The sequence below is a fragment of the Lepidochelys kempii genome, chromosome 15 (assembly GCF_965140265.1).
Source record: "Lepidochelys kempii isolate rLepKem1 chromosome 15, rLepKem1.hap2, whole genome shotgun sequence".
NCBI lineage: Eukaryota > Metazoa > Chordata > Testudines > Cheloniidae > Lepidochelys > Lepidochelys kempii.
Window position 1 is genome coordinate 2,076,206 of NC_133270.1, and position 27,145 is coordinate 2,103,350.

General features: G+C 50.9%; 1 protein-coding gene across 4 annotated transcripts in view; it reads left to right on the top strand.

Moving 5' to 3' along the window:
- LOC140898614 (uncharacterized) overlaps positions 1–16,823 on the top strand; it is a 90,793-nt gene extending 73,970 nt beyond the window's left edge. For 2 of the 4 annotated variants that reach the window (XM_073312673.1, XM_073312672.1), the window contains exons 5-8: positions 228–392; positions 10,371–10,505; positions 13,284–13,376; positions 15,947–16,822. In XM_073312673.1, coding sequence (XP_073168774.1) covers positions 228–392; positions 10,371–10,505; positions 13,284–13,376; positions 15,947–16,483 — 930 coding nt within the window. In that variant the 3' untranslated portion in view covers positions 16,484–16,822. Of the gene's footprint in view, positions 1–227; positions 393–10,370; positions 10,506–13,283; positions 13,377–15,946 lie in introns of all 4 variants that reach the window. The other 2 variants (XM_073312671.1, XM_073312674.1) reach the window with 2 other exon arrangements.
- Positions 16,824–27,145: the final 10,322 nt, after the last annotated feature.

A 27,145-nucleotide genomic window follows, 5' to 3' on the forward strand; every position in this document is an offset into this window, starting at 1 on the left:
CCTTATTAAACTAAATAGATGGAGATCTTTGCATCTATCTCTATTAGGAAGGTTTTCTAATCCTTTAATCATTCTTGTAGCTCTTCTTGGAACCCTCTCCAGTTTATCAGCCTCCTTCTTGAACATCCTCTTTAAGCCAGTACACCTTGTGCTGAGTCCCCAGAGTGCATATTCTGTCCCTAACACACTCCCAGGGCAGCGTCTCACTCTGTCTTCTCTTTTCAAAGGACAGCAGTTTCAACAGCAGGATCGTGCTGGGAGTAGAGGAGATGGCGAGGCTCAGCACCTCCTCCTCATCCCTTCCCACCCATCAGACCCTGGTGCTGATGGACCCTGATGGAGACAGTGGCAACATCATCTTTGAAGAAGGAGACAATTCTGTGGCAGGGCAGGTAAGAAGGGAGCTGGAATTGTAGCAAGACAGTCAGAGGAAGGATGGCCCAGTGGTTAGGGTTCTAGGCTGGGCCTTGGGAGACCTGGATTCAAGTCTCTGCTCCACCACAGACACCATGTGTGACCTAGGGAAAGTCACGTAGTCTCTCTGCCTTGATTCCCTATCTGTAAAAATGGATCTGAGCAGGGTTGTGAGGTAAGGATTGTTTAGTGCTCAGATACGAAGTCACAGTGCCATATAAGTGCCACTGCTACGCAGTCAGAGCCTGCCTGGATGCACATTTCATGCCTTGTACATGGGGAGCTTGGAAATACAGGGCAGTAGTTTTAGTCAAAGGGTGAGGCAAGCATGCATAGGACTGTGTTTATTGCTGTGGCTGTGTAATGCATTGGTGCTCATCTCCCCCCTCAGGCTCAGCGGGAGGCCCCTCTTTCTCACTATGTCACAGTGGTCTAAGTTAATTAGCTGGGGAACTAGCAAAGTACCAGTCTGTAGCCCTGTCCCCTTGGGCAGGGCCTAGCAATAAGCAGGAGTCTCGGGGCCTGAGCCCTCTGGGCAAGGCAGGGCAATCAGCAGTCTAGGGGCTCTGGCCCTTGGGGCAGGGCTTGACTGCTGCTTGATAAGAAATTTTCCAACTATGGTTAGATTCTCAACTCAAAGAGTCCCATAATTTATACACCTGGTGGTGATGGGCGGTGCCGAGTGGATGGGGTCCGAGCCCTTGGGTGCCCCCACTCTGAGGCGGAGCAGTTGCCTCCCCTCCCAGTTGGGGGCCCTACCGCTGATGCCATCATGCCCAACGCCCTGGTTGTGGGTGCTGAGCTCATTGCAGTGCCCGGGCCTGGCATCGTTGAGGGCCCCTTTCCCATCCCCTCAGCCCCTGACTCCAATCGACAGGTGCCGCACCCCTGTAGCTTAGCTGCTGGGGATCCTTACCCCGCTTCTGCCCCAGCTCCTGATCCCATTGCTGGTCCCAGCCCCGCGCCTGCCTCTGACACGTTGCCCGCCTTCTTCCCCTCTACCTCCCATACTGCTGCCACCCCAGTGTTGTCTCATTTCCCCTTTCTTCGGACGACCCTCAGGGGGTGGTTTTTGTGTCTCCCTTCCCCGACCCTTTAGGGGCTGCTCTCTTCCCTCCACCACTCTCTCCCTTGCCGGGGATGGGGATGGGTTGCATGGCCCCACCGCTACAGGTTCCGTGCCGGGGGTCTGCCCCCTGTTTGCCCATCTCTGTGGGCCGCGGGGTCATCACAGGGGCCCAGCCAGAGGACGATCGCAGGTCCGTGACCCCGTCCCTCGCTGCACTGTGGGATGAGCCGCTCCGCTTCCTGGTGGAAACCCGTGGTTTCAAGGGTAAGGTGCAGCTCGCTCTCCAGGGCTGTGGGGACTTCCACCTCGTCCTCTGGACCATGAAGGCCATTTTGGAGGAGGGGAGGGGGACCGAGAGGCAAGACATCATGGCCTACCAGCGGGCCCGCAACTTCTGTGACTCCCTGCTGGCTTTTGGGGTCAGTCACGGATTGTTGCGAGGCCTGCTGACACCCCTGCCTGCAAGGATCCTCCCCAGCCCTCACTATGAAACCAACCATCTTTGCCACCTTAAACACCCGGGGCTGTGGGGTGGGTCTCCACAGGTGCCAGGTGCTCTCCTTTCTTTGGGAGGGAGGATACTCTGTGATTTTCTTGTAGGAGACCCACACCGCTCCAGCCACCGAGGCTAGTTGGTGGCTGGAGTTGGGGGATGGGGTGTACTTTAGCCCCTCAGCACTCATTTCCTGGGTTGGCCACCCTTTTCTCCCCTGACCTACGGCCCGAAGTGCTGAAGGTCGCTGAGGTCATGCCTGGTTGCCTGCTGCACCTCTGGGTCTGTATGGAGGGGCTGACGTTGAACTTGGTCAACGTCTACGCCCCAAACCCAGGCCCGGAGCAGGTGCGTTTCTATTGGCAGGCATCTGCCTTCCTCAACACCTTGGATCCTCGTGAGTGCCTGGTCCTGGGCGGGGATTTTAATACCACCCTTGAGGACCGGGCTTGCTCTGGGCTCAAGAGCAGCCAGGCCACCACAGGCATCCTAAGGGAGTTCATCGACCATCACTCCCTCTGCGAAGCGTGCCGGGAGAAGCGGGAAGAGCCCTGGGCCCTGGAGAACCGTTGGGCCCACAGCGCGTTGGTTCGATCACACATCCATCTCCTTCAGGAGATGGATCGCAGCTCCCGCTTCTTCTACGTCCTGGAGAAAAAGAGGGAGATTAAAAAGCAGGTCACCTGCCTTTTGGCAGAGGATGGTACCCCCACTCACAGACCCGAGGAGATGCGTGGAAGGGCCAGGGCCTTCTACGCTTACCTCTTCTCCCAGGATCTGACCAACACCAACACTTGTACTGTGCTCTGGAACAAACTTCCAATGGTCAACGTGGCGACTGGGACCGGCTGGAGCTACCTCTCACTCTGGCCGAGTTCTTGGAAGCCCTCTGTCTCATGCCCACCAATAAATCTCCGGGCCTGGACGGGCTGACCATGGAGTTCTACCATGTGTTCTGGGATGTCCTCGGCCCAGACCTTGTCACCGTCTGGGCCGAGTCCTTGGGGAGTGTGGTCCTCCCTCTGTCGTGCAGGTGAGCTGTGCTCACCTTCCTACCCAAGAAGGGGACCACCGCGACCTTTGGAACTGGTGTCCCATCTCGTTTTTCAGCACAGACTACAAAGTCGTAGTGAAGGCCATCTCGCTGCGGCAGGGGTCCATGCTTGTGGATGTGGTCCATCCTGACCAGACCTACGCCATCCCAGGCCACACCGTCTTCGATAATTTGTACTTGTTCCGGGACCTCTTGGAGCTCATGTATAGGGATGGTCTGTCATTCACCCTCCTGTCCCTGGACCAGGAGAAGGTGTTCAACAGGATGGACCATGGGTATCTTCTGTGCACTCTGCGGGCATTTGTCTTCGGGCCCCAATTCGTGGGTTTTCTCCAGGTGCTGTATGCCTCTGCGGAGTGCTTGGTCAAGCTCAACTGGACCCTGACCAAGCCGGTCAGCTTCGGCTGAGGGTTACGTCAGGGGTGTCTGTAGTCAGGCCAGCTGTATAGTCTGGCAATCAAGCCCTTCCTCTGTCTCCTCCTCTGGAGGTTGATGGGGTTGGTGCTTTGAGAGCCAGAGTTGCGGCTGGTCCTGTCAGCATATGCCAATGATGTGCTTCCTGTGATCCAGGACCCGGGCAACCTGATGCAGGTGGAGGTCTGCCAGGCGATCTACTGGGTGGTCTCCTCCACCCGGGTCAACTAGGTCAAGAGCTCTGGCCTGATGGTCGGGGCAGGGTGGCAGATGAGCTCCTTCCCACCTGCACTTCAAGCCATTCGTTGAAGCGCAGGTCACTGCTCTATCTCGGCATTTACCTTTCCGCCATGCATCCTTCTCTGCCAGAGAACTGTAGGATTTGGTGGCCAGGGTGGGTGAGTGGCTGTGGAGATGGACAGGACTCCTCTGGTGCCTCTCCCTGCGGGGGAGGGCATTGGTGCTGAACCAACTAGTCCTGTCCATGCTCTGGCACCGGCTCAACACCCTGAACCCGGCCCAGGGATCCTGGCCTGGCTGAAGAGGGTAACTCTGGAGTTCTTCTGACCGGGGCTGCACTGGGTCTCTGCAGGGTTCTGAGTCTTCCCTTGGAAGAGGGAGGACAGGGCCTGATCTGCCTCCGCATCCAGGTCCATGTCTTCTGCCTCCAGGCCCTGCAGAGACTCCTTTATGGTGCAGGTACTCCGGCGAGGAGCACGTTGGTGCACGCCTTCCTCTGCCGCCTTCGAGGGCTCCGATACAACTGGCAGCTCTTTTTTCTCCACTCGAGGGGTCTTCTGCGAGACTTCTCCAAGCCGCCGACCTTCTACCAGGACCTACTCCGGACCTGTAAGCTGTTCTTGGCAACCAGGTCTGTTGTGGCCACCGAGGGGGCGGACCTTCTCACGGAGCCCCTGCTACACAATCCCAACCTACGTGTGCAGGTGGCATAGTCCCCCTCTGTGCGACGGAGGCTGGTCCTGGCAGAAACCACCGGAATCTGAGATCTCCTGGACTATGATGGGGGGACTGGGTGGATCCCCGACTGCTTGGTTGGTGCATGAGGCTCTCCACCCTTCAGACCCCACTGCACGTACACGAGGACGTGGGGAATGCCTTGTCGCTCACCTCTTGGGTTTTCCTTGAGTGGGTCCTGCGAGAGGGTGCTCCCCTCCCACCCCTCACCCCCGGCCCTCCGGATATTTTCATTAGGCCCCTGTCCTGTGAGTCCCCACCCCCAGTCCTCTCCCTTCTATAACCCAAGCTGGCTGCGTGCCCTGCAGCCGGTTCGCTTCTGAACCGTGCCACTGGACCAACTTTACACGCTTGTACTCCACGTGTTTCACTTCCTCATCCTTGTGTCCCGCCCTGATACCAAGTGGCAGGACGATCTACCATCTGTAGAGGGTGAGGAATCCTAGTGGGTCAGCCTCTATTCCATCCTAGTCCCACAGCCCCCTGGGGATATCGGTTGGCAGCTCCTTCATGAAGTCATGAGAATGGGCATGTACCTGGCACGGTTCACCCCTGTCAAGGCTGATTCCCCTCTCTGGCACTCCGAGTGCGGAAGGTGGGGGCCCGCAAAGATTCTTACAATTAATACTGGCCACTCCAGGCTTGTAGTAAACTCCCAAGGTTACAGCTCTTTTTTCCTGAGTGAAATCAGGAAGGCCAAATCATACTTGGAGGTGCAGCTAGCAAGAGATGTTAAGAGTAACAAGAAGGGTTTCTTCAGGTATGTTAGCAACAAGGAGAAAGTCAAGGAAAGTGTGGGCCCCTTACTGAATGAGAGAGGCAACCTAGTGACAGAGGATGTGGGAAAAGCTAATGTACTCAATGCTTTTTTTGCCTCTGTCTTCACGAACAAGGTCAGCTCCCAGACTACTGCACTGGGCAGCACAGCATGGGGAGGAGGTGACCAGCCCTCTGTGGAGAAAGAAGTGGTTCAGGTCAATTTAGAAAAGCTGGACGAGCACAAGTCCATGGAGCCGGATGCGCTGCATCCGAGAGTGCTAAAGGAGTTGGCGGATGTGATTGCAGAGCCATTGGCCATTATCTTTGAAAACTCATGGCGATCGGGGGAGATCCTGGATGACTGGAAAAAGGCTAATGTAGTGCCCATCTTTAAAAAAGAGAAGAAGGAGGATTTGGGGAACTACAGGCCAGTCAGCCTCACCTCAGTCCCTGGAAAAATCATGGAGCAGGTCCTCAAGGAATCAATTCTGAAGCACTTTGAGGAGAGGAAAGTGATCAGGAACAGTCAGCATGGATTCACCAAGGGAAGGTCATGCCTGACTAACCTAATTGCCTTCTATGATGAGATAACTGGCTCTGTGCATGAGGGGAAAGCAGTGGATGTGTTATTTCTTGACTTTAGCAAAGCTTTTGATACAGTCTCCCACAGTATTCTTGCCAGCCAGTTAAAGTATGGGCTCAACGAATGGACTATAAGGTGGATAGAAAGCTGGCTAGATCATCGGGCTCAATGGGTAGTGATCAATGGCTCCATGTCTAGTTGGCAGTTGGTATCAAGCAGAGTGCCCCAAGGGTCGGTCCTGGGACTGGTTTTGTTCAAAATCTTCATTAATGATCTGGAGGTTGGCGTGGATTGTATCCTCAGCAAGTCTGCAGATGACACTAAACTGGGAGGAGAGGTAGATACGCTGGAGGATAGGGATAGGATACAGAGGGCCCTAGGCAAATTAGAGGATTGGGCCAAAAAAAATCTGATGAGGTTCAACAAGGACAAGTGCAGAGTCCTGCACTTAGGACGGACGAATCCCATGCACCGCTACAGATTAGGGACCGAGTGGCTAGAGCAGCAGTTCTGCAGAAAAGGACCTAGGGGTTACATTGGACGAGAAGCTGGATATGAGTCAACAGTGTGCCCTTGTTGCCAAGAAGGCTAACAGCATTTTGGGCTGTATAAGTAGGGGCATTGCCAGCAGATCGAGGGATGTGATCAGTCCCCTCTATTCGGCATTGGTGAGGCCTCCTCTGGAGTACTGTGTCCAGTTTTGGGCCCCACACTACAAGGATGTGGAAAAATTGGAAAGCATCCAGCGGAGGGCAACAAAAATGATTAGGGGGCTGGAGCACATGACTTATGAGGAGAGGCTGAGGGAACTGGGATTATTTAGTCTGCAGAAGAGAAGAATGAGGGGGGATTTGATAGCTGCTTTCAACTACCTGAAAGGGGGTTCCAAAGAGGGTGGAACTAGAATCATAGAATATCAGGGTTGGAAGGGACCTCAGGAGGTCATCTAGTCCAACCCCCTGCTCAAAGCAGGACCAATCCCCAACTAAATCATCCCAGCCAGGGCTTTGTCAAGCCTGATCTTAAAAACCTCTAAGGGAGGAGATTCTACCACCTCCCTAGGTAACTCATTCCAGTGCTTCACTCCCCTCTTAGTGAAAAAGTTTTTCCTAATATCCAACCTAAACCTCCCCCACTGCAGCTTGAGACCATTACTCCTTGTTCTGTCATCTGCTACTACTGAAAACAGTCTAGTCCCCCATGAGAACCAGGGCCTGTCATCTAGTAACTTCTGTTAGTTGTCTGAAGAAAGCCTCGTCCACCTCATCCCCCTGGTCTGGTGGTCTGTAGCAGACTCCCACCACAACATCACCCTTGTTGCTCACGCTTCTAAACTTAATCCAGAGACTCTCAGGTTTTTCTGCAGTTTCATAGCGGAGCTCTGAGCAGTCATACTGCTCCCTTACATACAGTGCAAGTCCCCCACCTTTTCTGCCCTACCTGTCCTTCCTGAACAGTTTATATCCATCCATGACAGTACTCCAGTCATGTGAGTTATCCCACCAAGTCTCTGTTGTTCCAATCACATCATAATTCCTTGACTGTGCCAGGACTTCCAGTTCTCCCTGCTTTTTTCCCAGGCTTCTTGCATTTGTGTATAGCAGTGGTCCCCAACGCGATGCCTGCGGGCGCCATGGCACCTGCCAGGAAATTTATGTGCCCCCGCTGGTGCCAAGGAATGAAGAGGAGAGGAGTGAATCCGCCAGAGAACATGCCACCGATGAGCGATTCCAGCGGAGAAGCCGCCACCTAAATGCCTCGAGGAGTGCGGCCACCGGAGAAGCGTCGCCACCAAAATGCCGCCGAGAAACGTTGCCGCCCGCCACACTCTTCTGAAGGCATCAGTGTGCTCTTGGCCACAGAAAGTTTGGGGACCACTGGTGTATAGGCTCTTAAGATAACTTGCTGATCATCCCACTTTCTCAGTATGAGGCAGGAGTCCTCCCTTCTTACGCTCTCCTGCTTGTGCTTCCTCCTGGTATCCCATTTCCCCACTTACTTCAGGGCTTTGGTCTCCTTCCCCCGGTGTACCTAGTTTAAAGCCCTCCTCACTAGGTTAGCCAGCCTGCTTGCGAAGATGCTCTTCCCTCTCTTCGTTAGGTGGAGCCCATCTCTGCCTAGCACTCCTCCTTCTTGGAACACCATCCCATGGTCAAAGAATCCAAAGCCTTCTCTCTGACACCACCTGCGTAGCCATTCGTTGACTTCCACGATTCGACGGTCTCTACCTGGGCCTTTTCCTTCCACAGGGAGGATGGATGAGAACACCACTTGTGCCTCAAACTCCTTTATCCTTCTTCCCAGAGCCACGTAGTCCACAGTGATCCACTCAAGGTCATTCTTGGCAGTATCATTGGTGCCCACGTGGAGAAGCAGGAAGGGGTAGCGATCTGAGGGCTTGATGAGTCTCGGTAGTCTGTCCGTCACATCGTGAATACTAGCTCCTGGCAAGCAGCACATTTCTTGGAGTGGTGGTCATGGAACCCCATCCCAGGGACAGTGCATCTCATGCCTTCCAATCGGTGGAGTCTCCTTCTATTACCTTCCCTCAGATGTATCATCTAGTCCACTCTTCGCATTAGTACCTGTGGAGAGAACATGAAAACAGTTGCTCACCTGTATCTGCATTGCTGGTACAAGGATGCTCCCCTTTCTTCTTCTGGAGGTCACATGCTGCCGATTTTCTTCACAGTCCTTCTGTCCCCACTGCGCAGCCTGCTCTGATTCTGCAGAATGTTGTGCCTGCAAAAACATATCCTGACATCTGTCCAGGAAATCTTCAGTTTCTCTTATGCATCGCAGGGTTGATACTTGTTTCTCCAGGCATTGAACTTTCTCTTCCAATGCAGAGACCACTTTGTACAGACAAAGTGCACTTTGTACAGACAAAGTCGCTTCTGTCCTGTGAAAGAAAGACAAACATGGCACATCCAGTGCAGGTCACAACAGCTGATCGCTCACCATCCATATTACCTTCCTTCTAAGAGCTTCCTCAGCTGTTGCAGTTACTACTCAGAGAAGCTGGTAAGATGAAAGCCTCAGTGGGCTCTCCCCAGGCGAACTCCCTCTGTTAGCCTCTCCGCTGCTCCACGGATTCGCAACTGGCTGCCTTTTTATAACAATCAGGCCCACTCAAGGCCCACCTGGAACAAAGCACTCCCAGTTCACACTTTTCAAACAATCAAGCTCATGGTCAAACTGACAAACTGTCCCCGCAACAGACACTCAGATACTCACCCCCCCCCAGCTCCCAAACAGCCCTCCAATGCAGCACTTAGCGTAGCTCCTCTCTGACAGACCCCAGTCAAACTCCCTCTGTTAGCCTCTCTGCTGTTTGCTGGAGACAGTTCTCAGTGGTAGCAGATGACAGAACAAGGAGTAATGGAGTAATGGTCTCAAGTTGCAGTGTGGGAGGTGTAGCCATCTGCAATACTAGGAGGAGGATACTGGACAGGTAGGTGCTCTGCGACTGTGTTCCTCCCTGGTCTCACGCACCCAGGCAGAGTTCCTATGGGCGGTGTCTGCTGGCTCCTTAGACAGCTGCAAGGAGCAGTGAGCGCTGTCCGGGGTTCTCTGCTCAGTGTCCCTCTCTGGATCCCTAGTTCTGAACCTGTGACCTTCACTCCAGACCCTGTTATTCTTTAGTTGTCCCCCAAATTCATTTGTATCCCAGATCCAGTGGTCCCTCCCGCAAGGCTGGGGGAGGAGCCTTTTTGACCTATAGTAGATGGTTTTTCCTTTCCCCATCTTCCTCCTCTGTCAGTCAAGGCCATTGGTGTGCTCTGGACACTGTGGCCAGAAGAAATGTTAAGGAAGGATTTTAAACGTGTAATATCCATCTGTACCAAATTTCTGTGGAAGGTTTTCTTCGGAGGGTCAGAAGGAGTGTTTCAGCAGCCAGGAGTTCATGCTGATTGCTTCTCAGTGCTTAGATAATTCCACTCAAATGGCTTCCTTCTTGGCCTGGACATAAATCCCTGATCGGGGAGGGTGTGAGTTTTGCCAAGACTTGCTAAGAATAAAAGGAGGACAAAATGTTGAGATTAAAGGGCTTTGACTTGACTAGAGGGCGCTCTGTTTCCCTGCAGCACCCCTATGTCTGCTGCTGAAGGCCAGGTGGGGAGAAGGTGCCTTATACAATTGTCTAAATGTATTACACATGATGCTTGCAAGCCTTAGACCTGGCTTGGGACCACTGCACGTTAGTCTGGTGGTGCAACAGTGGTTTTGAGACGACACAACAGCAGAGTTTTGCCTCCCCTTCATGACCCTTTGTTGCCCTCTGATTTTCTCCTTTCTCATCCCTTCACAGTAGCAGCACTTGGGGTTAATGACCAATTCACATTTCTGCTAAAACTTAGCTTGGCCACACTAGCCCAGTCCCACCTTTCTGTTTTCTCCCAGACCCAGTCAAGCTGCCTGCTTACTTGGCACCTGCCATAGACAGGACCCAAAGCAATCAGTGTGGGCCCTGAATGCCACTTCAGGAGCAGGAAGTCAGACTTGAGGATCTGGTGCTAGAGCAGGATTCTCTACTGCATGTTCCCCTGCCCTCTCCTTTCACTGCTACACTTAAGGGTCCTCTTTCTCCCTCTCCTTCTCCCCACAGCCCTGTGAGGGGCTGGATCAGAACTTGCTGGAGAAACAGCTGATTGAGCTACACCAGCAGAACCAGCAGCTGCTGGAGGAGAAGAAGGAGATGGAACAGAAGCTTCGGGCAGAGATCCTGCAGCTAAAGGAACAGGTAGGTACAGAGTGGGAGTGTGGCCTCACGGAGCATGCACCAGGGTCTGCAGCACAGCTGGATGGGCCTCCTGAGAGTTTATACAGGGCGAAGGGTCTCCATGACAGGCACCCTGAAGGGCTGTGGCAGCAGTTCTTCAGGTGTGAAATCTCTCTGGGGAAGCAACAACTGCACTTGGGAGAGAAGCAGCTTGGCAGAGCTTTCATGGAGGAGACCTGACTCCAGGACAATCTTTTCAGGTCTTTCTGCTTGGGTGAGCTGGGGGCAACATTCTGGGTGGTCCATGCAGGCTGGTCTATGGAATGGCAATCTATATGCTCCCACCGCACCACTCTGGACGTGCGAGGCTGCCTCTGACATCCCATCAGGTTTGGAAATCTGCAGCCCAGCAAGGCTGAGAGAACAGTAACTGGGGACTGCTTGTCCTTCAGCCCAAATGGTTTTGATTTCCTGCCATGGGGTGGGGAGAGGAGAGGGGAACTCAGCTTTGGAAACCTTGTAGAGGAAGGGGGCAGAAAGCAAGGCTGCTGGAGAATACATCCAGTTAATTTAACATCCAGTCTGCCTTGCTGAGTCCTGCAGTCACAGTGCATGAGTTCTCCAGACTACTCTAGAAAAGGGCACCTGGAAGCAATGTGGCTCGTCCTTCACCCTCTTCCATATCTCAGGCTTCTGACTTTTGGTTTTAACTGCTAAAGACCAACAAAATACCCCCAATACCAGCAAACTGAAATTGGCATTTATCCAATAAACCACCAGAAAAACACTGGAAATGGTTACTTGTATCTAAGGACTTGTCTACATGGAGTAATAACGTGCTCTCTGAGGTTGTGATTTCTGAAGGGCATTAATGTGTTATGCATTAATTAGTCCACATAGACCCTGCTTGTGTGCACTGAAGGTTCCTGAGTGTGCTTTAAGGTATGCTGTTGAAACATTACTACTGTAAAGTGTAGTAGGAAACGTTACAAAGTGATTACTCATTGCAGTGTATACATTACTCATGACAGTGTAGGCAAAGAGAAAGTCTGAACCCTCCTAATTTTTAGAGATCTTCATAGAACTCAAAAATCGAAAACTGAAATTAATAACCCCTGATGAACAGAAGCCCTGTCCATGCCACTGATTTCAATGCATGCTTTCATTCTTGCCCAGTAACATTTCAGACCCAAATGTGAAAGGATCTCACCTGAATGTGAAAGAAGATGGAAGATTTAAAGGAGTTACTTGTGTACATCCCCTTTCCTCTTGTATCGTCCTCCTGGTCACTTTCTACCTCCCTCTATCTCCCCAAAAGCCTCCCTGCTTAGCCCATGGTAGGTGGGATGTGAAGCAGAGGCAGCTTGCTCCTTCCTGAGCTTGCAGGGAGAGAGGAGACTGCATGAGGCCTAGCATGCAGGATCACAGATGTGTCCTGTTTCTCCCCCAATATCAGGTCACCCACAAACTAGTGTCCCCACAGCAGTGAAACTTTGGGGGCAGACACATGGGAGTTCCAGATACTATCAGAATCCAAATGGCATTGGGAGTCAGAGTCAGCTCCCACCTGGCTAAAGCACTCAGAGCCCTTGGGGTAATCCATCCCAGTCTGCTGCTATCGACATGAAGAGAGACCGCCTTAGCCTCACATTCAATATGTCGTCACACATATTGAATCTATTTCCCCATGTTAGGTATCCTCACACCTTCCTGTCAACTGTCGAAATGGGCCATCGTGATTATCACTACAAAAGTTTTTTTCTCCTGCTGATAATAGCTCATCTTAACTAATTAGCCTCTCACAGTTTGTATGGCAACTTCCACCTTCTCTGTATGTATATCTATATCTTCTTACTGTGTGTTCCATTCTAGGCAGCCGATGAAGTGAGCTGTAGCCCATGACAGCTTATGCCCTAATACATCTGTTAGTCTCTAAGGTGCCACACCTCCTCCTGTTCTTTTAGCCTCAGTGCTGATTTGCGTCTGGCTTAGAGGCTTTGGAAACGTACTAGTGAACTCCTGACCCTGCTGACATCAGCGGGAGTTGTGTCCCGCTGGGATTTCACCCACTATTTTTGCTGGGTGCATATATAACCCTTATGGAGATGGTGGGGTGTTAGCAGTGGCTACAGCCCAGGCAGAGAGAGGGTAGACTTTATTCAGGCTTTTTTTCTTTCCAGTCACTCTGCCACTGTCTCTCAGGCCTGACCAGCAGCCCTCCCTGCTGTTGCAATTCTGGGTTTCTCCTGAACATGGACTAGCAAACACCATCAAACGATGTGGCGTTTTGGGATGTGGGGACAAAGCGGTGGTCTTCAAATCCATTTACCAGAGTCAAGACTGCACCCAGGTCCCCAGACATGAACGGTGAGGGTAACTGTAGCCACCTGACCTATGCTCCGCTGATGTCTAGGTAACCCCTAGGGCTCCATGAAAAGCAGGAGCTGTGCTTAGCGCACAGTCCAGAGCAGGATGGTGCTGCAATGGGATTGTGGGGGAGAGTAGCGGTTGCTATAGTGCCTTGTGCTATTGGGAACAAAGAGTTCTGTGTCCAGCAAGCTGCCTGCTGCATTGGGTTTGACCCGCTTTGCTTGTGTTTTGTCCTGAAGGAACTGGCCACGGCCAGATATGACCCTAGCTCCTGTTTACTTTCAAGGGTGCCTCTTTCATGCTGCCTCCATGCGGGTTCTTTCTTTCTTTCTTTCTTTCTTTCTTTCTTTCTTTCTTTCTTTCTTTCTTTCTTTCTTTCTTTCTTTCTTTCTTTCTTTCTTTCTTTCTTTCTTTCTTTCTTTCTTTCAGATTGCCAGCATTGTCCAAGCTAACGTCCGCATGGCAGAGGAGCTGAAACGGTACCAAACCTCAGATGACCTGGAGAAGAAAGTCAGCAAGATGGTAGGTCTCCCTCCTTCTCCTTCGCTGCTTGAATGATCACCTTATGCTGTTACCATTTGACTCTGGCTTCATGGGTAAACCCTGGGGCGTGCTGATAAAGGGGCAGTGCCAAGTAGTTTTGAGCCCAACATGCCAGTTGTAGGGTGTAAATGCTTTCACAAAACAACATGAACAGACAGAATTTCATGCATTGTTTGTCTGTTAAACAATATAAACACTGTGCCAGATTTAAAACCAGCGCAGCACCATTGTAGTCAGAGAACTCAGCATCATGGGGCCAGGGCATCTGAATCAGGAAGTGAAACTGCCCAGCCTGGTTTTGCTGTCCCACTAAGGAAACAAGCAGCATTAGTGATTAAAAGCTATTTAGTGTAAAACCCAGAGCACTCATGTTAGTAATTTAGGTACTGAGCACCTCCTGGAGTGTACTTAACTCCCACTGAACCCCATGAGCAATCCTCCTCCTCTTCCCCAGCATCTGCTGCCAGTCCACCTCATCCTCCTCTTCCCCTGTACTTTTGGACCGTCCTCTCTTTTGCAGCTCCAGGCTCTGAAGATTTTCCTTTTCCACCCATATGTAGCACCAACCGTGACCACAAGCAGCAGGGCTAGCTCCCCTTTCTCATTTGCAGCTGCTTTTAGGGCCCTCCAGGTTCTGCCGTGCAGTGAAGAGCCTGGACATGCATTAGAATTGGCTGGAGAGAAGGAGCCATGACCATGTGACCACCCTGCTGTGCCAGCGTGTGACTCTTTCCAGGTCAACTGTGGTGCCACAATATATATTTTTCAAGGGGTTGGTTGGGATTCTCCTCTTCCTCCCTATACTCACAGCTTGAAAATTCGCTTTCTGCCATTTGTTCCTAACGCATTAGACCTTTAAAAGGTCTCAGGGTCTATGTCTGCTTGGCAAAGCCAAACTTTCTGGGAAAGGTGCCTGCTGCATCTTTGCTTTGCAGCACCGGAAGTCAGGGACTTGAATCCACAGGGCTCTTACGATGTGTCTACACTGCAGTTAGACACCTGCGGCTGGCCCTGGTCACATGACTCCAGCTCGCGCTAAGGGACTGTTTAACTGTGGTGTAGACGTTTGGCCTCTGACCCTGCGAGTGGGGAGGATCCCAGAGCCCAGGCTCTAGCCGGAGCCCCATGAGCCTGAGTCAGCTTACCTGGGTCAGCCCTGGGCCAGTCTAATTGCCATGGAGACATGCCCTTAGGGGCTAGGCAGTCCTGACCTGCCACCCAGTAACCTGCTAACAGCTGCGGGAATAGCAGCTGAACTCTGAGAGAGAACCCCAGTCCTGGAATCTGATTGGTGGAACACTGGTGGTCCTGACTGGTCCCCAGCTTCTATTTCAACCCAAGCACAGAAACCAGAAGTTGTCCACACAACTGGGTTCTCCCTGCTGAGGACTGCTTCCTCTGAGATACCTGCTCACCTGACCCAGCCTGCTTCCTGACATGTGACTGCTGGTTTTACCCTCTGGCTTGCCTCAGACGCTGACCTCCTCCTATCTGACCTGGCCTGGCCCCTACTCCTGCTCTAACCACTAGGTCAGACTGCCTATGCCCCAGTCCTGACACCTGAGGCCAGGGCTGAGATGTCACATGCCAAGCTAAGGCTGGAGGGGTCAGTACTTGGAAGAGGTTTAAGGAAAATGTAGATGCTATAGGAAGAGATGGCAGTGACTCAGCAGGTGATGCTCTTCTCTTTGAGTCACTACTAAACCTGGGGCCCCAGCGGTGTGCTGCCGAAGGCCCCATAACATTTTTCATATAGTAGAAATGTTAACCCAGGTCCAGATCCTAAAAGATATTTTGGTGATTTCAGCAGGAGTTAGATGCCTAAAGCAGAATCTTGCTCAAATTCCAACTCGGGTGATTACAATCTAAAGTACCTCCCTATGTTCCCCTTTCTGTTTCAATTGGATGAGGCTTTCAGTTCTGCTTTTGTGCAGCATTGCTATGGCTGTTAAACAGCTGTCCTGTTCCACACCAGAGGGGGCTGCATATCTGTGATGGATGAATTGATTCTTATAAACCAGTGGCGCCCAAACTTTTCCTCTTGCGCCCCCTCTTGCCAGTAATGGAATGGGACCACGCCCCGGCCCCACACACACACCTGGGCTGGGAGTGGAGTTGCGGCTGGGCCAGCGGCTGAGCCGTGGCTGGGAGCAGAGGCTGGTGGCTGAGCCATGGCCAGGAGCCGGTGGCCAGGGAGTGGAACTGGGGCTGCGGCTGTGGCCAGGGCTGGAGCAGAGCTGGGGACAGAGCGGGGCTGAATGGTTCCTTCCCCATCCCCCCATAGGGGCTGGCTTTGGCCCTGCCATGCCCCCCGGTTGTTCCTCTACACCCCCTAAAGGGGCACCCCCCACAATTTGGGGACCACTCCTATAAATAGTTTGTAAAGCTCTTTGGCCTCTATCAGGATGAAAGGGATTATATTGCTAAAAGATCCTTATCATGATGTAATCTGCCAGTGATGGCTCTTGCCAACTCCAGCAGGGACTGCAGTATCCTATGGGGGTGGTGGGCTTTGCCTCCTAATTTGAAAGTGTTTGCTTTGCACTCAGGTTGAGCAGATGGAGTGGCAGCACCGGGAACTGCTGCAGATGCAGGTGGCAGCCCTGCGGAAGGAGTTTGCCCAGAAAGAGAGTCAGGTGACAAACAGCAAATCCACACCTCCAGCAGACGCTGCCCTGGAAACCAGGGAGCCAGCTGTGACCTCCTCCATGCACACTCTTCTGGCCAACGCTGCCCTGGCCTCCACAAACAGCACCGGCAGTGACCGGTTCACCCTGCCCCACAGTCTGGTGGGCCCCCAGAACACTGCGACGCCCAGGCCATTAGACATTAGCACTGGGGATGTCATCTCCTTCATTGACCCGCCAGAAAGCTTACCTGGAACTGGGAGCAACAGCCTGGAAAAGCTGGAGATTGTGGAGTTGCACCTGGACACGAAACCCACCATAGCGAACCAGGAAGCTGGCTCCCCACCAGCTCACGTCCAGGGAGCCATGGGACTGCTGCCTTCACTGGGTGGAGAGAAGCGGCTGGCACAGCATGCGCTGGCAAGAGAAACCAAAGCCAAACAGCAGCGGACAGTCTGATCCCACGTGGGGAACTTACACACACAAGCCCTGACAAACCTCTCTCTTCCTAAGCCAGTAGCCAAACAAACTTGCCAGTTCCCTGTTTTGTACCCAGTGCTTTAAATTGATAGATATACATGGTGCTGTCAGTTATTAAACTGCCCTTAAGTTATACATTTATCCATATATTTAAGTATGAAATTCTTTCCCTGGTGTATGTCTGGTGAGTACTGGACAGAAAAGAGTTACACACACTACTGGGCCCCGTTGACTTTTCTCCAACAGAATAGATTTAACCCCTGAATTGCCTGTTAATTACACAAAATAAATTGATCATGTCATTCCATGGAATGGGCGACAGGGGATGGATCACTTGATGATTCCGTGTTCTCTTCATTCCCTCTGAAGCACTGGGCACTGGCCACTGTGACATACAGGAGACTGGGCTATATGAACCTTTGGTCTGACTCAGTATGGCCGTTCTTATGTTCCAAATGTTCTGCACCATTCCCATATTTGGGCCAGAAAATGGCAGGTGTGTTCAGAGGCAGTACAGAAATCTGTCCCCTCAGTGTCACATGTTTATAGCAACACTGTTAACACACATGCTGCCAGTCCCCTGCCTTCTCATTGCTCCAGCAATCTGAGGAGCAAGACTCTGTCATGGGAGTCCCTACCCGAGTGTCCCCATGTGCTTGTTTCAAATGCTAAGCTAGACCTGAGGAGTTACAAGAAATAGTGCTGAGGATCCGTGAACCTGCCATCCACTCCCTGCCCAGGGGAGCCGTGGTGGTGGTTGCTTAGACAGGTAGAAATATCTCAGAGCAGTTGCACCTAGGACCTGGCTCTTCCCACCACTGCACCCTGAACAGCCCAGCAGAGCAACTGACATCTCAATATCTGCTGGTAGAGGAGGTATGTGAAAGACAGTTCAGCACAGAGGTGCCTTGGTGGGGAGAAGAGTGGACTGATGAATCTTTCTGAGCATCTCTATTTATCTCTGAGCTTCCAGCAACCGTAGGATTGGAACTGAGCCCTTCTTCTTTCGTATGGTAAAGGCGGTAATTAGTAGTGTTCACAGAACCAAATCCAGATTAGTAAACAGCTTCAGAAGTGGCTTGGTGTAAATCTGAGATTGGCCAGCAAATGATTGAAACGGGCACTGATTTACAATAAGGTTCATAGTTTGTGACTGGCATCCACAGTCACATTGTGCATCATCTCTCATCTTCTAGAGGTGTAAGAGATGACAGCATCTGCCATGCAATTTTCTGAAATAATTCAATGTGGACCATTGTTTCTGGGGTAGGTTGAAGCCTGAAAGTTTTTTTGTGGGATCGGCCAGCAGGTGTGTGTTTGGGGCATCAGCATTCTCTGAAAACGCTTTCCAGTGGCCCTAGGATTGAATGGGGATGCTGAAAGAGTTTACCCTGATTGCCAAAAGGCTTGCAAAAGTTCAGGTGTATCATCGGAAGGTTCAGGAGCTCCTCATGTATTGGTAAGTTCAAGTTGGCCATGGTTTGATTGTATTCACAATTGTACTCTGGATTTTGGGTGTGGGTGTCTGTGTTAGAGTGGGCAACCATTGATTTTAATGTTCCAGTTATAATTTTTATTGCAGCATTAAGCTGCACGTCCAAAGACTTGGTATGTGAGTTGCCCATGCACAATATTCTGCGGTTGAGGATACCCAGTGCCAGAGGCGCTGTTCGAAGCGTGTGTGCACCAACACTGCATGTTGTGCCTGCAAGTTTTCGGATGAGGCTAGTCCTTGCTGTTTACCTTTTCACATATTGTTTCCAAACAAGCTTTAGGAGCCAAGCTTCTGGTCAAGGTGACACCCAAGTACTTTCGACAGGGCTCATTTCTGACCCATTGACCTCAAAACATGACACTGAGTGGTTCCTTTGTGGTTTTGTTGTTTGTTGAAAGGCTAGTACCGAGATTTTGGAAGTGTTGAGGTGGAGCGTCCAGTATTAAAAGTATTATGTTGAGGTCGATGGCCAGGGTGTCATCACTTGTGGTAAGATCTTTGCCCTGTACTGCAAGATTGATGTTGTCAACATAAATGAATTTCTACAAAATTATGTCACGTAAATTGCTAATGTAGATGTTAACTAGCAGAGGAGCCAGCACAGATCCTTGAGATACAGCATCACTGGAGGTGCCTGCTTTGCTGATCTGCCCAGTCAGAAGGGCACGAGTATCTATGATAGCTCAACACTGAGGTCTGGAGTCACAAAGTGCTACAGCATTTGATGGGTCTTGATTCCCTGAGCAAGGGCCCATATCTCCATAACTGATCCCTGCAGGGATGGAGGTGGCAATCAGGGTACATCTGAATACATGGCAGTTGCCTCTGTCAATTCTATCCCCTAGGTTTGCTGTTTTGCGATATATTTCAGGAAGTGCACAGGCTACCTGGGGATGCAGTAGGAATGATGCACATGGGACTGATTCCTCCCTGGGGTAAAGTTGGAGTTAATAGATTTACACCAGGCATACACTTGGTCCTAGAAAGAGCTGTGTGCTTAGGCCAAGTTGAGGTGTGATTCTGGATGGCAAGTGCTGTCAAATATTCTTCTGATTTCCTGTGCACTTCCTGCTGGTGAAGGGCTGGAGAGACAATTCTGGAAATTTAAGTTCTCCTGTTTATCCATAGGTCGGATACTTCACTGTCAGCAGGAGGGAAACTTCCCAGACACTGCCCTGCCAATGAGTCTCAGCCCTGAGCTTGAGAGATCAACCTTTAGCAGCGAAAGGCCACACTGGCCTTGAGCTCTCTGCTGGGACTGCCCACAAGGGCTTGTCTTCACGTACTGCACCCCAGTAGCACTCAGGTGAAGACACTACTATGCCGGTGGGAGAGCTTTTCCTGGCAGCATAGTTAATCCACCTCCCTGAGAGGCGGGAGCTGTGGATGGAGAAGTTCTCCCATTGACATAGCACTGTCTACACGACGGGGCGGGGGTGATTAGGTCAATGTAACTATGTCACTCAGGGGTGTTTTTTACACCCTTGAGCGATGTAGTTGAACCAATGTAGGGCTGTAGTGCAGACCTGGCCTCAGTCATGTTATTCTAATGACGATAATGCTTTAGTTTCTCACTTACATTGCAACATGATTTTAGTCTCTGCTATATCCTTGAGCACCACTCGAGTTAGAGATGCATGCTCCACGCCAGATGACAGCTGGAATTCCAAGGGAAGCAGCTTGGAGGCGTGTCAGCCTCTCAACAACACATATGTAAGAATTTTTTTTTAACATGGGCTTAGCCTTCTTCTCAGAAATGGCTGAACTGTTTTAGCTGAAACGTTAAATAAAAACGAGGAAAAAAATTAGCTCCAGGTAGACACCCAGCATGGAAACTTCAGCCTGAATGGTTGAAGTTTGGTCAAGTTGAAAACGACTGAAAAGAGGATCTTATCGTGGAAAGCATTGGGAACCCTTACCTGTCGGTAGCGCTACCAGCTCAGTCTATAACAAAGTGCCTGGGGCTCCTTTCGGGAAGAAGCATAATCTATTTAGAGGGAAACCCAAACCTAAAGCCTGGATCAAAACACTCCTGAGGTTTAAGGGAGCAGGAAGGTGTTGGCATTGGAATCCAACAACAGCTCTTCTCTAACTGGCTCGCTCTGAACATCTCTCAATTTTGAGATGGTTGAAATCTGCCCCTGGATGTGAATTTTGCAGCGTGGACCCATTGCTGTTGTAACTATTATCAATCATAAAACAGTCAGGATGATAAGGATAATAAGGAGACAACCTACTGTTGCCTATCTAGGCTGACTTTTCCTATGTATCCTCAAGATCTGCAATCCCCTAATGCCTGCTCCCAAGTCTCCCTCGTATTTGTCAGTGTGTTGTTTTAAGAGTCCTGGCTCTCTGGCTAGCACTGTAAAAATGGAGGAAAACAACAGGCTCTGAAAGACCTTCTAACAGTCACAACTGTCTTTCTGAGGCCCTTGACAGCCTTATCAGAGGGCAACAAGGTCAGCAAAACATTTAAAGGGGGGGAGACACACTAACAAAATTACACTTGAAGCTGCATCAGCAACGCTTCCTTCCATCACACTATATCAAATCTCCCAGTCTTATTCTCCAGCAACTGTAGGAGCAGCAAGAGCTTCAGGCCCAGCTGGAAATGGATACACAAGCTGGCTATTCTGGTGCTGCCCTACCCATTGCAATCCCCGTCCTCTCCCAAGAGGACTGTGCCGCCCCCCCTATGATCACAGCTGAAAGAGGTGGGGATCGTTACCTAGCAGTGGATTAGTTAATAAAGGGTCCAGTCACCCAAATGAAAGGCCTCCTTTTGCCTCCCTTAAAGAAATGTTAGTGTTCTGCTGTAATAGCCACAACCCTGGTGCCATTTGGGACTGTAAAATATCAGTATCAAGTTATCCTGCAGTTACCCCAGAGTGTGAGAACCAGCCCCAGGGCAGACTGCTATGGGAAAACAGAAGGGGTCGTGGGGCATCCTGGGTCCTGTCCCAATGCATCCAGCAATCCCTGTGCTTCCATCTGCATTCAGTGCCATCTTTCAATGGTTTGTGTACTGCACAGTCTGCCTCTGCAGTCTGCAGGAATGGACACCGAACTGTTGACCAATACCCTACTCGCTCTGACTAACACGTCACAAGTGGCAGTGGAGTTACTCCTGAAACTACAAAGGCAAGAGGAGTGTGACATTGATCTCGCCACACGTAGTAGCTACAACAGGAGATTGCTTGTGGCACTCATGGAGGTGCTGACCACAGTGGAACGCTGCTTTTGGGCTTGGGAAACAAGCACTGAGTGGTGGGATCACATCATGATGCACGTCTGGGATGATGAGCAGTGGCTGCAGAACTTTCGCATGAGGAAAGCCACATTCATGGGACTGTGTGATGTGCTTGCCCCATCTCTGCAGTGCAAGAACATGAGAATGAGAGCTGCCCTGTCACTGGAGAAGTGCGTGGCGATTGCATTGTGCAAGCTGGCTACTCCAGACTGCTACCAATCTGTCACTAACCAGTTCGAAGTGGAAAAGTCGACCATTGGACTCATGTTGATGGAAGTGTTCTGGGCCATTAATCGCATCCTGTTCCGAAAAACCATGACTCTTGGCAACATGCATGACATTATGGATGGCTAGGCACAAATGGGCTTCCCTAACTGCAGAGGGGCAATAGATGGGACGCATATTCCAATTCTGGCACCAGACCACCTAGCCACCAAGTACATTAATCACAAGGCGTATTTCTCAATGGTTCTCCAGGCGCTTGTGGATCACTGTGGGCGTTTCACTGACATTAACGCAGGCTGGCCCGGAAAGGTGCATGATGTACGCATCTTTCAGAACACTAGCCTGTTCAGGAAGCTGCAAGCCAGGACTTTATTCCCAGACCAGAAGATCACCGTAGGGGAAGTCGAAATGCCCATTGTGATCCTGGGAGACCCCACCTACCCCTTAATGCCGTGGCTTATGAAGCCATAGATGGGGCAACTTGACAGCTGCAAGGAGTAATTCAACAACAGGCTGAGCAAGTGCAGAATGACTATTGAGTGTGCTTTTGGCCATTTAAAGGCCCGCTGGCGATGCCTATATAGGAAGCTGGACCTGGCCAATGACAATATTCTTATGGTTATAGCTGCATGCTGTACACTTCCCTCAGGGCTGGACCACAGACACTCAGCACCTGGAGGATAAGTTTGAACAACCAGAGACCAGGGCTATTAGCGCAGGGCCATAAGGATCAGGGATGCCTTGAGGCAGTAATTTGAAGCTGAAAGCCACTAATATTTGTTGCTATGCTCAGGATTGCAGTGTTTATAATGCTAGGAGGTGACTGGTGCACATGATGCAATAAGGGGGGTTTAATATAATTGGGTGTTGCCTTGCAGTGCTCTTTTTGCTTCAATTAATGGAATAAAGATTGCTTTCAAAGCAACATCATTATTTTATTAAAAGACAACAACCAGAGGAGAGAGTCAAACAAAAAAAAAAACATCAGGAGGGAGGGGGATGGAAAGGGAAGGTCCCAGGGGGAGGAGGAGTCCCAGGATGGCTACAGATTTGTGTATATCCAGGGATCATATCCAGCCTTCTCCTTTAGAGTACAGTGCAGCGGATACTGTACTTCAGCAGGACTAAACTGTAGAGGGATGGGTGTTGAGTGCAGTGGGTAGTGGGAGTCCGCAGAGCTGGACTGTGACGGGGCAGGAGTGGAATGCTGCAGGTACAGACTGGAGCCAGGAGGTTGATAAGAGTGTGTTGGTGGTATCTGGGGGGCATATGGGAAAGAGTTTTGTGGCAGCGGCTGCAGGGGAGGGTGGGTGCAGAGCTGCTCGGTTTGAAGAGCTAATATCACCTGGAGCATGTCTGCTTGGCGCTCCATAACCTTTAAGAGACACTCCGTGGCTTCGTTCTGGTGTGCCACATTCTCCTTTCGGTCCCTCTTCTCGCTGTCCCACCACTCCTTCAATTCCTGTTTCTCGGTGGCAGAGTGCATCATGACATTATGCAGAAAGTCCTCCTTAGGTCTTCTTGGTCACTTTCTAAGTCTGCGCAGGCGTTCAGCCGCCAATAACAAAGAGGGAGGCTGGGCTCCCAAGGTCATATCTGTGAAGTTTAAATGCAACATTTTACAGAAGCAGCATTGTTTGCAATACAGAAAACACTGATTCAGTGCTTTGCGGGGTGGGATAGCTCAGTGGTTTGAGCATTGGCCTGCTAAATCCAGGGTTGTGAGTTCAAGAATCCTTGAGGGGGCCATTTAGGGATCTGGGGCAAAAATTGGGGATTGGTCCTGCTTTGAGCAGGGGTTGGACTAGATGACCTCCTGAGGTCCCTTCCAACCCTGCTATTCTGTGATTCTATGAAAATACAGCCAGTACTCACAAACCTGACACTAACTGGCTGACCCCAGGCAAGCACACATGAGCCACAAGACCCCCAAAATGGTGAGTAGCCACAGGGTAGGGTAAATCACTCTTCCTGGACCCTGCTGTACACTGGGCACGTGGCTCTTGGGGAGAGCCGGCACAGTAGGGGGGCCTGAAAATCATTCTTGTCCCCACACTTTCCACAGGAGGTGATCATTATGGAAGATATTTCGCTGCTGAGGGTGAGCAGGGAATCAAGGAAAGGTCTTCTCCAAGCCTGCGGCTTCCACCCTGACCCCTATGCGGCTTGCCTGTGTGCAGCAATGGTCCCACCCCGTGACGGCACAGTGGCGTGGGAAAGTTACCATTAATGGGGAAAGAATCAAAGCAGCTCCGCCGAAGAACCTGGATTGCCCAGTATCTGCACGAGAGTTTCCTGGAGATCTCTGAGGGAGATTCCCGTGAAGTGAGGGAGTCAATCAACAGCCTATTCTACCTCTCAGACTAGGCATGCAGTGGGAGACAAACCTGCTTTCTGCAACCCTTCTGCCCTCCTACCCCCAACAACTCACTTCAGCGATTCCCAAAATCAAATCCACTTACTAGGGGGCTCCTCTCCTGTTTGTGCTTTGCCAAGATCCAACTGCTGTGACTGGCTAGCTTCCTCCGGGGTAGAGAAGAGCTCCTGGCTGCATGCATCTCTGGCTTCCGAGTCATCCTCTACCTCTGGGTCCCCCTCCACATCCTTGTCCAAGATTTCCTCCTCTTGGCTCGGTCCACTCTCAACTGGCACGTTAGCCAACAAAGTATCCATAGGGGCCTTCGCAGTGGAGGTCGGGTCACCACCGAGTATCACGTCCAGCTCTTTGTAGAACCGGCAGCTCGTGGGTGCAGCACCGGACTGGCGGTTTGCCTCCTGCGCCTTGTGGTAGGTGTTCCACACCTCCTTCACTTTGACCCTGCACTGCAGTGTGTCCTGCTCATGGCCCCTTTCTGTCATGAATCATGAAATCTGTCCGTAGGTGTCATAATTCCTACGGCTGGAGCGCAGCTGGGACTGGATAGCTCCTCTCCCCAAATACCAATGAGGTCATAGAATCATAGAATATCAGGGTTGGAAGGGACCTCAGGAGGTCATCTAGTCCAACCCCCTGCTCAAAGCAGGACCAATCCCCAACTAAATCATCCCAGCCAGGGCTTTGTCAAGCCTGACCTTAAAAACTTCTAAGGAAGGAGATTCCACCACCTCCCTAGGGTAATGTATTCCAGTGTTTCACCATCCTCCTAGTGAAAAAGTTTTTCCTAATATCCAAACTAAACCTCCCCCACTGCAACTTGAGACCATTTTTCTCTTCCGCAGACTAAACAATCCCACTTCCCTCAGCCTCTCCTCATAAGTCATGTTTTCCAGTCTCCTAATCATTTTTGTTGTCCTCCATTGGACGTTTTCCAATTTTTCCACATCCTTCTTGTAGTGTGGGGCCCAAAACTGGACACAGTACTCCAGAGGAGGCCTCACCAATGTCGAATAGAGGGGAACAGTCACGTCCCTCAATCTGCTGGCAATGCCCTTACTTATACATCCCAAAATGCCATTGGCCTTCTTGGCAACAAGGGCATACTGTTGACTCATCTCCAGCTTCTCGTCCAATGTAACCCCTAGATCCTTTTCTGCAGAACTGCTGCCGTGCCACTAGGTCCCTAGTCTGTAGCGGTGCATAGGATTCTTCCGTCCTAAGTGCAGGACTCTGCACTTGTCCTTGTTGAACCTCATCAGATTTCTTTTGGCCCAATCCTCTAATTTGTCTAGGGCCCTCTGTATCCTATCCCTACCCTCCAGCATCTCTACCTCTCCTCCCAGTTTAGTGTCATCTGCAAACTTGCTGAGGGTGCAATCCACACCATCCTCCAGATCATTTATGAAGGTTTTAATGATGATATTAGATTTTAATGATGATTTTAAGGATGATACTAAATGGGAGGAGTGGTAGATACGCTGGAGGGCAGGGATAGGATTCAGAGGGACCTAGACAAATTGGAGGATTGGGCCAAAAGAAATCTGATGAGGTTCAATAAGGATAAGTGCAGGGTCCTGCACTTAGGACGGAAGAACCTAGTGCACAGCTACAGACTAGGGACCGAATGGCTAGGCAGCAGTTCTGCGGAAAAGGACCTAGGGGTGACAGTGGACGAGAAGCTGGATATGAGCCAGCAGTGTGCCCTTGTTGCCAAGAAGGCCAATGGCATTTTGGGATGTATAAGTAGGGGCATAGCGAGCAGATCGAGGGACGTGATCGTCCCCCTCTATTCGACATTGGTGAGGCCTCATCTGGAGTACTGTGTCCAGTTTTGGGCCCCACACTACAAGAAGGATGTGGATAAATTGGAGAGAGTCCAGCGAAGGGCAACAAAAATGATTAGGGGTCTGGAACACATGAGTTATGAGGAGAGGCTGAGGGAACTGGGATTGTTTAGTCTGCAGAAGAAAAGAATGAGGGGGGATTTGATAGCTGCTTTCAACTACCTGAGAGGTGGTTCCAGAGAGGATGGTTCTAGACTATTCTCAGTGGTGGAAGAGGACAGGACAAGGAGTAATGGTCTCAAGTTGCAGTGGGGGAGGTTTAGTTTGGATATTAGGAAAAACTTTTTCACTAGGAGGGTGGTGAAACACTGGAATGCGTTGCCTAGGGAGGTGGTGGAATCTCTTTCCTTAGAAGTTTTTAAGGTCAGGCTTGACAAAGCCCTGGCTGGGATGATTTAATTGGGTATGGGTCCTGCTTTTGAGCAGGGGGTTGGACTAGATGACCTCCTGAGGTCCCTTCCAACCCTGATATTCTATGATTCTATGATTTTGAACAAAACCGGCCCCAGGACTGACCCTTGGGGCACTCCTCTTGATACCGGCTGCCAACTAGACATGGAGCCATTGATCACTACCCGTTGAGCCCGACAATCTAGCCAACTTTCTATCCACCTTATAGTCCATTCATTCAGCCCATACTTCTTTAACTTGCTGGCAAGAATACTGTGGGAGACCATGTCAAAAGCTTTGCTAAAGTCAAGGAATAACACATCCACTGCTTTCCCCTCATCCACAGAGCCAGTTATCTCGTCATAGAAGGCAATTAGATTAGTCAGGCATGATTTGCCCTTGTTGAATCCATGCTGACTGTTCCTGATCACTTTCCTCTCCTCGAAGTGCTTCAGAATTGATTCCTTGAGGACCTGCTCCATGATTTTTCCAGGGACTGAGGTGAGGCTGACTGGCCTGTAGTTCCCAGGATCCTCCTTCTTCCCTTTTTTAAAGATGGGCACTACATTAGCCTTTTTCCAGTCGTCTGGGACTTCCCCCGATCGCCATGAGTTTTCAAAGATAATGGCCAATGGCTCTGGAATCACATCCGCCAACTCATTTAGCGCTCTCGGATGCAGCGCATCCAGCCCCATGGACTTGTGCATGTCCAGCTTTTCTAAATATTCCCGAACCACTTCTTTCTCCACAGAGGGCTGGTCACCTCCTCTCCATGCTGTGCTGCCCAGTGCAGTAGTCTGGGAGCTGACCTTGTTCGTGAAGACAGAGGCAAAAAAAGCATTGAGTACATTAGCTTTTCCCACATCCTCTGTCACTAGGTTGCCTCCCTCATTCAGTAAGGGGCCCACACTTTCCTTGACTTTCTTCTTGTTGCTAACATACCTGAAGAAACCCTTCTTGTTACTCTGAACATCTCTTGCTAGCTGCAACTGCAACTAGGTCCAGCAGCTCAGCAGTGCTCCAAGCGGGGGATCGCCTGGTGGGTGTAGCGGGCCTGGCC